The sequence below is a fragment of the Rhipicephalus microplus genome, chromosome X (genome assembly GCF_043290135.1).
Source record: "Rhipicephalus microplus isolate Deutch F79 chromosome X, USDA_Rmic, whole genome shotgun sequence".
Taxonomy (NCBI): domain Eukaryota; kingdom Metazoa; phylum Arthropoda; class Arachnida; order Ixodida; family Ixodidae; genus Rhipicephalus; species Rhipicephalus microplus.
Genome location: NC_134710.1, coordinates 305687904 through 305703615, shown reverse-complemented (window position 1 = coordinate 305703615; position 15712 = coordinate 305687904). Strand labels below are relative to the sequence as shown.

Sequence of the window (15712 nt, the reverse complement as noted above, 5' to 3'; positions counted from 1 at the left end):
TGGTCGAATTCTGCAAAATTTCCATACTAGAATCGTTTGCTAGCTGGACAGATGAATGAAATTCAGTTAGACATCTGTGGACATTTGAAAAAGTGTTGGGTATTCATAATGGGACCGAACAATCCAAACCTAACAGAGTTCCAGGTGGTTGATACTACTAAAAAATATACGCACTGGCTGGAAGGATAACTATTGAAATGCTGACATTGAAAACATGAAAGGGCTATATTTACTAGGAAACATTTACAGGCTAAAGCACGTGCTCACAAGTTCACCTGTCTAGCTGAATGTCGCTTACGCTCCTGCAGAGTGGAGCAACCGCACATGTACTGCCCACCACTTGTTGGTCTCTCGTCCAGTGTCCTAGTTGTTCCAGCTCCGTACAGCCATGCACAAAAAAATGCTGAATCACGCACAGAGACAAGCACGAGTGCAAGGGCTTACTGTAAAAAAAAAAAACAGAAACATGTAGCCGTGTCGCCTTCACATAAAGAGAGGACATATTCAGCTCACCATAAAGTGGGAAGATGGCTGGAATCGTCTGCACGCTCCCTTCGCTTTTGCAAGGTTCCCTATGATGGATAGCACAAACGAGATACAGGACTGGTCATCATGAATATATTCCCACTTGTCGAATTTGCGACCTTGTTGGGGTTCACTATACTGGAAGTGCATTCAACAAAATGCATGCATGCTCACAATGGTAAATTTTTCCAGTTCAATGGATGCATACCAGTGTATTCAAAACATAGTGAGCAATGAAGTCAAAAACACAATGCCCTTTGCGGTGTCTGATTTTGTGGCGCTATCTTTCTAAGCATCTAAATAATGGAAACCTCACCTGAAGAAGGGTCAGAACACATGTGTGCTGGCACCGCTACCACTGGACTTCGCAGCGCCTGACGCTTGAACATGCTGAAATGATTAGGACAGATAGTTTTTCTGCACGTTTTAACGATGGCACCTTACGAAGATGGCCTAATGACATGTGGCCGTAAAAGCTATTGACATGACTGTCCAGAGGTTTGCTCGAGAAGTACTTTGGTTTGGGCTAGCTGGTTCAAAGTACTCATTTTGAAAGGGCAGCACAAAAACACTGTGAAAGAAAGACAGTATAGACAAAGAGGGCTGATTAACAACTGATATTTTGTTGCCGTCACCTGTGCATATATATGCACAAAAAACAACAAGAAAACACGATTGTTGAGAGGATAATAAGGCTGGTTTCAACCAGTGAAAGAAAATAAAAAACTGAAGATGATAAAAACCTTGAAGGAACTCGTGCATGCGTGATGAGTGCGAAACACCAGTTTATGAGAAAACAAGAGCGCGAAAGATAAGGAAAATCAAACAAAACCTCTAATATACATCTAAGATGCTTAAATTATGTATCTTAGAGGTTTTTTTTTTATTGCCATTGTTCTTTGTGCTCTTGTTTCATCATAGACTGGTGCTTCTCACTCATCACGCATGCATGAGTTCCTTAAAAGGTTTTTATTGTTTTCAGTTTCTTATTTTCTTTCACTGGTTAAAACCAGCCTTGTTATCTTGCTTGTAACCTCTTCACAATCGCGTGTTTTTTTGGGTTTTTTTGCACATAGTTTATATGCACAGGTCCTGGCAACAAAAGATCACTTGTTGGTCAGCGCTCTTTGTCTCTTCTGTCTTTCTTTCCCTGTGTCTTTGCGTTGCCCTTTCAAAATGAGTATCTAGAGGTGCCACCCAAAGTGTGAAAGCAGGGGCTGCTTTGACCCGTTTTGTAGGGTACCTCACCGGCTCAGGTGTGGTGGCACTTTCTTGTCATTGATCGCCATCAGTCACGGTTCGAGTGTAGGCACGTTGTTATCAAATGCAGATAGGTGTATTATTGTGCAGATCAGCACGACTGCACTGTGGTGCTTTGGAGAACAAAGAAGACTTTCATAGGGCCAAAGCTTGATTATCTTTTCAGGGGAGACAAATCACGCTATTTTGATTTTGCTTTGCTTTCTGTTATTGATCGGACTGTATGCTGTGCCTAAACTTTATGGTAGGTGTCACCTTCTACGACATTTTTTATTGGCTGATCTTCTGATGCCATTTTTTATATACCATCCCAAGTGGCTTGTTAACCAAGTTTTTCTTTTAAACACTAGCGAAATCTCGATAGGCAGTTCAGTCTGAGCTGAATCTCCATGCATAGCCTGTAAAACGGTTTTACTTTACTTACTAAATGATCAATGAGCACATATTAGTTACTGTAAAGTTTGTCCTTTTTCTTTTGTAAATTAACTTCTGCCTCTTCAAATTTTTTCTGTATATATGTATGTGATACAGACAGTACTTGACGCTTCTAAGTGTTTTGACACATTCCTGAAAGAACAAACGTCCACGTTCAGCAGTATTTTATTCTGAAATGTTAATGCTTATGACATTACTGCAACATTGATTAAACATGCACGCAACATGAATACTGCACTCCCAAAAATGGTAAAGCAATTTAATTTATATTTGATTCTTTTTAAGGACCAACATTGAGGGCAATACTTTAGCTCGACAAAAAAGCACAGCATGCAACTTGTACAAGCCTACAAGCTTTTTGAGTGTCTGATTTATAGGTGAAGTTTGGGAACTTACGTGATGACAAGGTTTTGTAGTTTTCACAGGGTAGGAGATGCGATGTCACGAGAAACTGTCACACTTCAAATGAAGTGTAGTGGTCAAGATTTTTTGGTAAATGCAGCTGCCACTTTTCTGAAAACTGAAGTTCACATTCCAGATTGTATAAATCTGTGAGTTAAAAAAAATAAAACATGAAATATTTATCTGAGTTATCTGCTATCTTCTATAGCCATCAAAGATAGTCAAGTCATTGACCGTCTAGATTTGTTATAGCTTGTAATGTGGAAAATCTGCTCGCAATCCTCTGAAATTTGTTTTTTTTTTTTGGGGGGGGCTATTGCCTCCCCTTGCCTCTGTTCCGGATGCCCATGCATGCAACCATCTTTGTTAACTGTAGCTGCAACGTTGCTCTAGCCACGAGTGGTTGTTGTCCCCAAGTCAAGTCTATTCGTTTGAACATAGTTTAACACAGTGCGCGACTTTACGGACACAAGAAAAAAAAAAGGGATGAACCATAGCGCTTCTTTTTTTGTGTCCGCGTAGTCGTGCATTGTGTTACAATATGTTCAAGTACTGTCACTAACTGGCCCAGCTTTCAGTCCTTCTGCAAGTCTATTCATGTTATTGTTGAGGTGTGTGAAATATTTGTAGATATTAAGTGAAATTTGAATGTAGTTATTAGTAAACTGTCCATCTAACCTAATGCACTGTTTTCTCATGCCTTGCTTCTGCTGTAGTGCTTTGACCTTCTGGAAAAAATGGCTTCATGTTCTAGTGACACAACAATAAAGATTGAACATTGCATGTCCATGTAGAAAATTCAACGTTTTATCTTGCAGATCCTCAACATACCTGATGCCTATAAGGATGACCGGTTTGATCCAAAGGTCTGCATTTAGTATTATCAAAAGTGATCTAAGTTCTCTGAATAAGTCTTCTCATTTTGTCACCATGAGCCTTCCATTAATATCAACTATAAGATGGTTGAAGCTCAAGATAATGAAATTGCATTGGACAGAAAAATAGCTATTTACAACCTGTGTTTATTACTGTGTTTATCATAAACATATGTAATGTTATATAATCTTTGTGTACTCAGTGTTTTATATATAAAGGTTTGACTCTATAAGGCAAACACAACTAGAAAGACTTGTTACCTACGTTTCTGAAACCCAACTTTTAAATGTAATTTTAGTCCCACTCAAGTTTCCAACCTATTTTAATTCACAAAATCGATAACATAGCTTAGATTGCACATGCTTAGCACTTCTTTCATTTATCTGCATTGTGTCTGTGCGCTGAGGAAATACATTATTAGACCTGTTTTGATTGATTGATTGATTTATATATATATATATATATATATATATATATATATATATACATATATATATGTGGGGTTATTGTCCCGAAACTACCATATGATTATGAGAGACGCCTTAGTGGAGGGCTCCAGAAATTTTGACCACCTGGGGTTTTTTAACATGCACCCAAATCTGAGCACACGTGCCTGCAACATTTCCGGTTCCATCGGTAATGCAGTCCCCGCAGCTTGGATTCAATCTCGTGACCTGCGAGTCAGCAGCCGAGTACCTTAGCCACTAGACCACCGTGGCAAGGAAAATAAACGTGTTTTCCTTTTGTTTTTGGACATTAAATCCCACATATCATCATGTTTTCCTTTTGTTACAGTGAGCTATATAAACTTATACATGTGGATTGATTACCAGTGCCACTTATAAAAAAAAAAACTGTAATAGTATGTTTCTACTGCATGGAAGGAATATTTTGACACAGAGTTAAGATGTACACTCGTGAGCAAATGTATGTGGAACACAGAGTATGTCTTGAAATTGCTATCTGTGTCGTCTAATATAGTAAGCTGTCTAGGCACTGCTAGATAGCTCAGACAACAATTTTAATACGTGCTCCTGTAGTCTATGTATCTTTGTTCACAGGTGAACATTCACCCATAAGCTTGAGCTAGATTTCTACAGTTAAAGCCTAATGCAAAAAAAAGTTGACGTGTTATTTTGATGCTTATCCAACAAGTTGTTTGACCTAAATTAATTTCACATTGCTAAAAGTGTTGCGCCCTTCCTTGAACTTGCTTGTGTTTTAATGCAAAGTGAACCTCAAGTAATGCATGATACTATTTTGAAGTCACCCAGTTATCACCTTGTTTGAAGAGTCACATTGATTGCTCTGTGTTCTTGAAGGAGCAACCACCACTGCTGACATGCTTGTTTTAACATCACTGATGTTGCAGGTGGATGAAGGGAGCTCGTTCCGACACAAGTCCATCCTCTGCATTCCAATTTACAATGCCAATCGCCTAGTCCTAGGGGTGGCCCAGCTCATCAATAAACTTAATGGCGAGCCATTCAACAAAAATGACGAGCAGCTTCTTGAGGTGATTTGGTTGTACATTTAACTCATACATTCTCATGCGGATGTTGGGATTTTGAGTTGCTTTGTGCTTCACCCACTTATGTGTTCTGATCATTCACTGCAACTTTGCTAAGAGCACAGTGTACATGGGAGGTGCAGTTAAATGAATCCACGTTTCTATTTGTCTGTAAAGATCAGGCTGTTAGGGACTTCCAGAGTAACATTGCAGCACTGTTGCCAATCTATAGATTTACTTATTTTATTGGCAGCATTGGTGTTTCATTAAACTAGAACATATCGCTTAAAGGGACTGTCTGCCGTCCTTCATTGCTCTCCTGTTTTGTGGCACAATAAAAATCATACCATGTAAAGTTTCTAACGTTGAAGCAATTTCTCTGGAAAGTGCGTAGAAATTTTTAAATATAATTTTTTTGTTTGCGCTTTGTCTCCTTCCATCGGTGGGATGAATGCCCACAACACTGGTCGGTGCCGGCGAAAGTAGAAAACTGAAACTATGTGCGCTTTTTGCAGGCTTCATCAAGTTTTGTTTATTAATGAAACAAAAACCTTAGGGGTTGTTTTAGGCACCCACACACGTTTTTGTTGTTCTCATGAGCAACGGCAGATGCTGTGCTCGTGTTTCTCCGCCGTTTGCAGGCAGGCATGCAGGCAAGCGAACACATTGTCGGCAGTGCCACTGGGCGGGTATTTGAACATGTGAGAAAAAAAAAAAGCGAAAATTAGACTATGGCGCAACCTAAAGCAGCCTCAAGTGCATAAAATAGCATTTAAAGTTATACGTGTTTGTTTTTAGGCTAACTAAATTTTCCTGCGAGGATTTATTGTCCTACCAATAGACTGTCAAGATTGACCACATTCGCTGTTGGGTGACACTAGTGGTCACTTTTTGTTGACTTTGAACATGAAGTCAAAATTATAATTCCTTTTTTTGTCGTACAAAAGCATGCTCGTTGCCATTGATGTGAGGAACGATCTTTTCACTTGTGCCATAATCAGAATTTTTTTGAGCGGTAGACAGTCCCTTTAATAGTTCAGAAAGTAATTCCTGTCTTTTCAACTGAATGCAAATAGACAATGACATCATGTAGAGGAGGTCATGTTGAGTGCATCTGTAATATTGTCACAACACAGTTGCTGCAAGACAGAAAAGAAAATAATATGTTTTTAGTGTTGAGTACAGGATTCAGTCACTGCTTTTCTGGTCAACTGCTCTGACTCACCCACTTGTAAATAATCACACTTCATTCATACCGGCTTTTTTATGATTCCTGCAGTGCTTGCTTTGCAATAAAGTGTTAAAGGCAAATGCAGAAAAATTGTATCGCGTCATGTTTAATGCCATGTCCCTCTTCCCCTTTTCATAACCACTGTGGAACCACTTCACTGTTTACTACTGCTTGCCTGATCTATAGCTCAGTGCTTTGTTGTTCATCCAGTGATTGCTTCATTTTTTCTCGCCATGCACGCACAGGCATTTGCCATCTTCTGTGGCTTGGGCATCCAGAACACACAGATGTATGAAAAGGTTGTGAAGGCCATGGCCAAGCAACGAGTTACACTTGAGGTACTCTCCTACCACGCATCTGCCCCCCTTGAAGAGGCTCTAAAGCTCAGTGTAAGTTGGTTTCGCATAAAAGCAGCAGTTCTTGCGCTTTGAGCTTCCTTGCAGAAGTTGTTTACAAATGTGCAACTTTGCTCAATTGTCCAATCGAAGTCCTGTTACCCGCATGGCAACAGGACAGTTTAATTCCTTCGAATAATTTGAATAATAATAAAATTTTAAAATTATTTTGGCAAGATGCATCTAGTGTCACCGAAATTTGTATTGGGTTCCAATGAGGGACCTTTTAAGACATTGATGCTTTCCAATTAATATTTATTTTAATTCTGTAAATGATATGGGATTAACAGTGCCGACGCGCGCATTTATTGTGCAAAAGCCTCCATTTAAAAAGATGATTTGCCCTTTCTAAATCCAGTGTCCAGGTTTTTCTCTTCACAGAATGTGTGTGTGTGTGTGTGTGTGTAATATATATATATATATATATATATATATATATATATATATATACACACACACACACACACACACGCACACACACACACACACGGTCACACTGACGAAGGCTGGCCCACCAGCCGAAAGGTATGTGATTAATAAAAGTGTTTCCTCGTAAGTCGTGCTTTCTCGCTTCCGTTTTTATTACGGAGCCAGTGCGCTTCCTTCCTCGCTACGTCTATATATATATATATATATATATATATATATATATATATATATGTAGCATGCACTGCACACGATATCGATTCCTGCTGTCTTTTGGTATTATGCATCGATCATTGCTACAGCAGTTCATTTGCAACTGTAGAATTGATTGTAGGTGCCGGTGCTTGTGCTATCATATCTCAATTTTATGACACAGCGAAGGAATACTAATCTTCAAAACCACGTTTAATATACATTTTAGTAGCTTATATTGATATATGCTTGGCAGTGAACAAAAACCAACATGAGGGATAACACTTACCTAGGTGATAGATGCACCAATGAACAGTTGAAGCTTTGTGAACTGTCATACGCACATCACGTAAACTACTATACTATGCATCATCTACCAATTCTGAATCACTTCAGCTCAAGGAATCTTGCAGATTACAGGACTGGCAATTACTTAACTAGAGGATCGATTAGAGGAAACCTGCTCTGGGTATACTACAATCTAGCAGTTATGTTGTGATTGGGCATGTCAAATTGGGTGTCATTTTTAGAGGTGGCAGCATTTTTTGCTGTATGCGGCTTTCTTGTGCACTGCATTTATGGCATAGCCCTTCCTTTGAGACCAGTCCATTTATGAGCTTGCTTGGTCTGAAAGCTGGGCTTGTCATTTTCGAAGGTAAGCTTTGTTTGCTGGATACAACTAGGCATACGCTCTTCAACTTTTGAAGGAAATACTCTTTGGTTTTATCAATTAACTTGTATATGTCGACTGTGCACCTTTATATGCTGAATGAAATAGGTGTAAATGCTACTAGAAACATCTTAGCTGTAGTGAGCTTACTGCCGAAAGGCAGACATTAGTCAGACTGAGGATTTGTTTATACTGTGTATACCTTTACTGAAGACACTGATGTAAGAGGCAAATGCATATAGGTGACACTAGTATGTCTATATCAAAGTAGGCATTGACCAGAAAATGACAACATGGTTCCCTGCTTATAAGATACACCTCATGTAAGCGACAGGAATGGTCCCTGGTACATGTGTCTTATGAAGGAGTTCAACCATAAATCGATTAGAGTATAAAATTTTACATCTATGCACTGTTTGCCGTCTGTAGCACTGTTTGGTTTCTAAGAAGAGTGAAGGTTAATATGCTTGCTTAATGTTGAATTTTACAAAGTAAGCAGTAAAGGTACATATCAAGTTCTTTCGTGCAGTTGTTATGAATGACAGGCATATTAGTTGAGCTTGTTAACAATGGTCACCAAGCAGTCAACTGAAGAGGTTTAATTAAATTTAATATGTTGTAGATTCACTGTAAATACAGTAACTGTACTGTTCAGCACAAGCTGCGCAATATACAAAGGTTGCAGTGTTCTTGCTCACTTCATTTCATGTAAAACTTGCGCAGGAGTGTGTTCTTCCATCAATGCAATCACTGCGGCTGCAAGACTACAAGTTCAATGACTTCAGTTTGGATGATGATGGCATGCTGAAGGCCTGCTTGCGTATCTTCCTCGAACTGGACTTCCTCAACCGATTCCACATTGAGTACCTGGTGTGTGTATTAGTATTTCACAACCACTTCAAAAGATGTGTGTACTATTCAATGGCATTTCTCTCTCAAAATGCACATGTTCTGTGCAACAGTACTACCATGTTCATCATTTTGATTGAGCAGGCCTTTTTGTATAATTGATACTGTGTGCCAGAACTTGCCTTTATGGCTCATTTCTAGCAGTATCCCATTTTCAGTAGCTGTAGAAGCAAATTTCTCTCTAGCAGCATTTTTCGTGGATGTGTTGCATTGCATCACAACTTTACTGCCTGTCCTTTTTTGGTTCTCAGGTGTTATGCCGGTGGCTCCTGAGTGTCAAAAAAAACTACCGCAAGGTATCCTACCACAACTGGCGGCATGCTTTCAACGTTGGCCAGATGATGTTTTCCATCCTAACTGTAAGACAATATTTTTTATTACTGTCATCAACTAGAAGAAAAAAAAAATCTTATTGCTGTTTCTTTTTAATGGCATGCTTAACCTGAAGCTTCTTGTAGATGCATTCATTTTTGTCAATGACTCCACATCTATAGACTGTAGAATAATTTGTAGAAGGACCCACAAATGTAATGAGAACACTGTTTTAGTCATTACAGTTATCTGCTGCCTCTTATGAAGAAGAATTTTTTTTAAATGCAGCCTGTAGAAACATTTGCTTTTGATTTGCATAGTGCGGGTGCACAAGTTTAAATAATAAAAAAAGGCACTCTGCTGCAGGTTGTTATTTTGATATTGACCATCTGCAGCGCATTTCCCTCTTTTTAATGTAAATATATCGCTCAGATCTACACAATAAAGCTACAACCAAGCTGGGTACTCCTAGTAAATAATACATACAACAGTAGCAGAAAAGAGACGAACAGTCTGTCTGTCTCTTTTTTCTTGTTGTTGTGTTTTTTGTTATGGTAGCATACATACCAACTAATGCAATACAAATTAACGAACTTTATTCGTCGCCCAAGATACACCACACACTAAGTGTTATTGCATAACGTGTTCAACAAGATATTGTTCTTAACCCAAGGAACTCACTGCAGAACAGAAGTGTCTAGAAATCTTGTTTCAAATTAAGGTTTTCATTCATATTCACCTGGATGAAATATTTTAGTGCAACTAGGTCATAGTGCCAATGATTTGCCTTCGTAGAAGAATAAAAAGACTGAATATTTGCGAGCAGTAGTCATCTGCAGGTGGTGGGCATTTACAATGTTCCATTTTTGTTTATATTGTGTTTTTAACATAGTGTCGCTTTCTGCCCCCAGAACACTAAACTTCATGAAGTTCTTGGGGACCTGGAGACCTTTGGCCTCATTGTGGCCTGCTTATGCCATGATTTAGATCACAGAGGCACCAACAACTCCTTCCAGATCAAGTAAGGATATGCAGTGGCCAGCATATTTTACATCATAACATGTCTTTTAAATTATTTCTTAATTATTTAGCTCAAAAGCTTGTTCACAAGGCTATCTATCTCAGAAAAATTGTTTCAACATTTTTTAAAAGGCTATAATCGTTCACAGCTATAAAAAATTTGCCAAGTGCTGCATTTTCACACTTCCCCACATCTTTTGGTGTAACGAGCCACTGCAACTCTTGTTTAAAATGTTCTATCGAGTGATTATGATTAACTAATATAGCTTATAATGGTTGATTGCACGAGAGATTGAACATGCATGCCCGGATGATATTTTAGTTTTGTCTGGTTTTTATATCTGTTATGTGGGTATATTTGAAGTGCACGGAATCGAAAATTTTCTTTTCGAAAACTGATCCCAGCGCGTCAAAAAAAAATGTTTGAAGGTGGCGCCGCGGGCGTCTCGCTATTGCTTGCACTTGCTTGCACTTGCTTGCACTTGTTTACAGTGCACAGTTAAATGTGCACTGTAAACATCGTGTCGAATTTTTTTATTCTTGTTTTATTACGCATCACAGTGAATTACATCAATGCTTTTCTTAAACAGTTGGAAAAACCAAATTATTCTGAAAAAATGACAAACTGGGTCAAAATAAAAAAAGTTTGGTATCTTTAATGTGCCTTGGCACATTTCTTATTTCAGACAAAAATTAAAAAAAAGTAAAGTGCCAATATCGAGCAATTTCTTTTGAAAATTCGTGCAAAATATTGTTTTCGTAGAGCAGTGTGATAGAAGACAGGAATTGTTAAAAAACAAGTTTTTTCAAAAATGCTCATTTTTGGAAAATAAAATAAAAATAGGACCACTTACAATTTTATCCAAAATTTTTTTATCGAAGTCCACTTATGTCACTCAATACATGGTTTCAGTATTGTATGTTCTCATTTCCTTTGTTCACGAAATACAACGGGCCAAAGTAGCCCTTGATGAGGGTGCTTGGTTCATGGCTCTTACTGCCTGTCCATTAGCCTGCATTTTATTAAAACCTACAATTTTAATTTTTTGCAGCAGCAGAAGAACTTCATTCTGATAGCTTGCATTGAATCAAACTGTATCAAAATGTTATTGGATCTAGGGTGGGGCCTGCGTGCCAGACCGGAGGACGGCCGCCCTCTAAAGTGATGATGCGTGCCCATTTCACAGGCTACAACGTGAACTTACGCCAATATTATTTTGTTGTCGAGACTATGCGAAGCACCGCGAGAGGAGGTTTTGGATGAACCTACCAAAACCAACCAGGCACACACAGTACAGCTTATGTAATTGGTGATAAGAAAGCCTTATCCGCAACTGCCGGCTTGCATAATCATTAGGTGTGCTGTTATGAGGGGGCTGTCTCACTTCCTGTTTCCCATGCACCCCGTTTAGTAGATACGAGAACCTTCAACCACGTAGTGCAACGCACAACGTACATAATTAAAATTTTGGAGAAATTACTTCAGACATCTACCGAGTCATTCGTTTTGTTTCCCGTTGTCACATCTGTCATGTCGCTCTCAAATAACTTCTTCCTGTATTACCCTGACCTTTACCCTGGCGTTTTGACCGTTTATAAACATAAAGGTCACGTTTTACGTAGCTAAACCGTTGCATCATTATGCGAGACGCTGTAGCAGAGGGCTCCATAAATTTCTACGAGCTATTGTTCATTAAAGTGCACCTAAATTTAAGGTCTCTCACCTCTACCACTTTGCCACCATCGAAATGCGATCTTCACCGCTGGGATAGAAGACTGCGGAGGAGCGCCGGTGGCACCAGATGGATTTTGTCCTTTGACGCACAACGTGGGCCACATATTATCAGAGTAAGAACTTTAGATGGTGCTCTTCTTAAAACGTGAAACTCTGAGCCATTCTTGGGTCACCGCAGTGCCATAGAAAAAATAACAGAACGAGTGCGGCGCACTTCTGTACAAACATCTCGAATTGGTATAGCTGCTCACTATACGCGATGCATGGGGCTCGTAGCTCAGACTGAGTATTCTGTGCTGATTATTTACATGCTCACAAGAAGAAGATTGCTAGGAAAAAAATGGCATCGTATTTGCATGATACAATGCGAATGTCGTCGAAAGAGGATAGTCTTGCGTCTGGAGAGAATGAACAGAACATTTATTTGATGTTCTGTGCAAGAAATTGGTGAATGATATTCTGTAGGCACTGCGTTAGAGTGCCTCAAGCATGCAGCGTGGGCGAACAAATGCATCAAGTCACGTCACGTGTGAGACATGAGTGCTTTCTGGCAGTTATATTGGAAAACAAAGCGCGTGGCGTGCCCGCCCGTCTCGGAGGTGATAAGGTGTAGAACGCAAGGGGACGGGTAGGTGCCACCACTGTGTTGTCTTAGCAAAGCGTTGGAAACACTTGCCTTTTTGTGCAAGCATTGCATCATCAGGGCAGTGAGATAAGTGCTACGGTCCTTAGAATTACTTGTGTATGCGTTTTATAGTAAAAAGACAAACATGCAGAATATTGACGTGTTGTTATGGTGCCTCAGATATGCGCAATAATATCATTTTAATTGACAATCGCACAAGTATGAAGGCTAAATCTTCAGAAATATTGGCGAGTGCTGCAGATGGCATCGGCCGCTTGGGGTATCGTTTGGTGCCATTTAGGGTATGGTTAAGGGTGAACAAACAGACTATCATCTTTAAAATATTTAGTTGCGTAAATGTTTTGAATGTTGCGTCTTTCTGGAGGCTCTAGTTGAGGCTATTCGTGACATTGACGAGGTTTGCCAGCAGTTTTTTACGCGCCACAAAGAAATGTTCTCTTCATCCAGTGAGAACCACGATGAAGCAGACCAGACATTTCTTCAGGAAGAAGGAGCTATTGACGACTTGAACAGGTTGTCCAGATTTCTTCTGGTGTTTCACCACTGAAGCCCCATCTTCCATTCACAAACGAATTAGACAATCTTAAGGAAAGAAAAAAACAGGTCCAGATTGATTGGAATGGACTGCCCTGCTCTCAAATGAAATGCCGTGGGACCATTGGCATAAAAATCAAATCTCCATCTTCACCTGTGTCGCCACAACAAGGAAAACCACAGGTAGTTTTGCTGTCATAGGCAACGATGTGCATCACAACGCAGCACATGCCTGTGACAACCTAGGTAGAGTGCATGAAATTTTAGATGAGAGAGTGGCCATCTACTGTCACGTGGCATATGTCAGTGATGGTGCAGCGAGCCATTTTAAAAATAGGTATCGACTTTAAGAGTTGTGCCGCCCCAAGTGCATGTCCGCAAGGTGGCTATATTCTACTACCGGGCATAGAAAGAATGCCTCTGACGGTGTGGGCGGACTCGTTAAGCATCAAGCATTCCTGCACAACCTGAGGTCTGGAAGCACAGACTCCTTTCAGTCAGCTCTTGAGATGGTGTCTCAAGTTAATGACAAGCTGAAGAATGTGACTTCAGTTGATGTGCCCGCTGTAGCCATCGAGGAGCATCGTCAGCAGAAGTCAGTGGAGTGGAAATCAGTGCCGTGTGTGTTGGGAATTCAGTTAAGGCATCTTTGGATATGTGCATGCGGTCATTCGAGTGAATATGTGCTGTCCGTTGCGAGAACTGCCGCTGACCAGCTGACAGAAATTAAACCTTTCCGAGTGGTAATTCTAATAAACCTGTTCGAATAACAAAAGAAGTGCCCAATTCTGTTTTTAATCCGAGAATACAAAGGAGAAAACACATTCTCTGTCATTACCATAATAAAAGACGCACGTGAATCTTTCATAGCTTGTACCAACCGTTGCGTACTATTTTTCTTCTTTTTTTAAAGAAACAGCGCAAGTGTCCAAAAGCCAAAAGATGTCATCACAGCAATTAAGGCAGCGCATTCAGCAAGGCCACTTTGGCTCGCTATATTTTGTGAACAAAGCAAATTAGGACATATAATATTGAAACCGTGTATTTAGTGACAAAAGTGGACTTCGATAAAAAATATTGGTTAAAATGGGGACTGAGTTTTTTATTTTCTTTTTCGAAAATGAGGCTTTTTGAAAAAACTGGCTTCTTCAACTATTTTTTTCTTATATCACACTGTGTCTAGAAAAACAATCTTTTGCAGGAATTTTGAAAAATTTTGAAAAGATATTGTCCGATATTGGCACTTCTTCTGAAGTTTTTGCTTGAAATAAGAAATGTGCCAAGGCGCAGCAAAGATACCAAGCTTCTTTTATTTTTATTGAGTTTACCATTTTTCAAGATTTTTTTGGTTCTGCAGACAGCTTAAGAAAAGCATGTATGCAATTCACTGTGATGCATATTAAAATAAGTAAAAAAAATTGACACAACATTTACATCGTGCATTTGATTCGCCTGTGAAATCAGGAAATGTTGTGGCAAGCAATACTGAGACGCACGTGCTGCCGCCTTCAAACATTTTGTTGGCGCGCTGGGATCTGATTTTGGAAAAAAAAATTTCGGTTCCGTGCTTTTCGAATATACCCACATAACATATAAGAAAATCAGACAAAAAAAAAATGTCGCCTGGACACGCTTGCTCGATCTCTCGTGACATCACCATAATGAGGTGAACTTGTTGGCTAGTTGTAGCCAACATTTTCAATCGGAAAACAGAATGGTACAAAGAAAGATGAAGCAAGGTGTAGTGCTCACTCTTTGCTTCATCATCGTTTTTACTGTGCTGTTTTCTGATTGAATATGATAGCTTGCTTTTACATACTAACACAAATTGCTGAATTCTTTATCTCAGTCAGTGTATCTATTGTAGTCTTCACATCGCTGTGGGGACTGCAGTGATGATGCACAAGCTTTTGCATCCCTAGATTGTAGGGCAGTTCTCCCAGGCTCTTGTCTTGGCTTCATTGATTATGCTTGAAACCTCAGTTCAGTGGTTATCAACTACATTAAAGATATACTTCCAAAAATCATCAAACATCTTCTCTTAGTACTGAAAATTCATCTGCATATTCACGAACATGTCTCAACTCGAGCTTTCTTCCACTTGCTATTTCTAAGGCATCACTGTGAACTTCACTTCAGTTGAATTCGGTAAAACATGGCGATGATTTTCTACTGAGAAACTTTCAATAAATGTGCGGGAACGTTTCTATATGTCTGATAATCAGTGTATCAGAATTTTATGATACGGATACTTGAAGGAACTTTAGTGCAAGTATCTGTTTGTGCCGCCAGCTGTATTGGTATCGAGCGGTTCATCCAGCATTGGGATGACAGGAACATGGGACCCGCCACGGTAGTCTAGTGGCTGAGGTACTCAGCTGCTGACCCACAGTTCGTGGGATCGAATCTCGGCTGCGGTGGCTGCATTTTCGATAAAGGTGAAAATATTGTAGGCCCATGTGCTCAGATGTAGATGCACATTAAAGAACCCCATGTGGCCGAAATTTCCGGATCCGTCCACTACGGTGTCTCTCATAATCATGTGGTGGTTTCGGGATGTTAAACCCCACATATTATGTCAGGAACATGGCTTTTAGATTTTCATTACCTTAATTTTTGAGCTCCAAACTACAT

General features: G+C 39.6%; 1 protein-coding gene across 4 annotated transcripts in view; it reads left to right on the top strand.

Annotated features, from left to right (window-relative positions):
* Positions 1-15712, top strand: part of Pde11 (Phosphodiesterase 11) — a 646106-nt gene that overhangs the window by 570034 nt on the left and 60360 nt on the right. For all 4 annotated transcript variants that reach the window (XM_075879467.1, XM_075879468.1, XM_075879469.1 and 1 more), the window contains exons 11-16: positions 3441-3488; positions 4871-5014; positions 6485-6628; positions 8646-8792; positions 9083-9190; positions 10055-10164. In XM_075879467.1, the coding sequence (XP_075735582.1) occupies positions 3441-3488; positions 4871-5014; positions 6485-6628; positions 8646-8792; positions 9083-9190; positions 10055-10164 (701 nt within the window). The remainder of the gene's footprint in view (positions 1-3440; positions 3489-4870; positions 5015-6484; positions 6629-8645; positions 8793-9082; positions 9191-10054; positions 10165-15712) is intronic.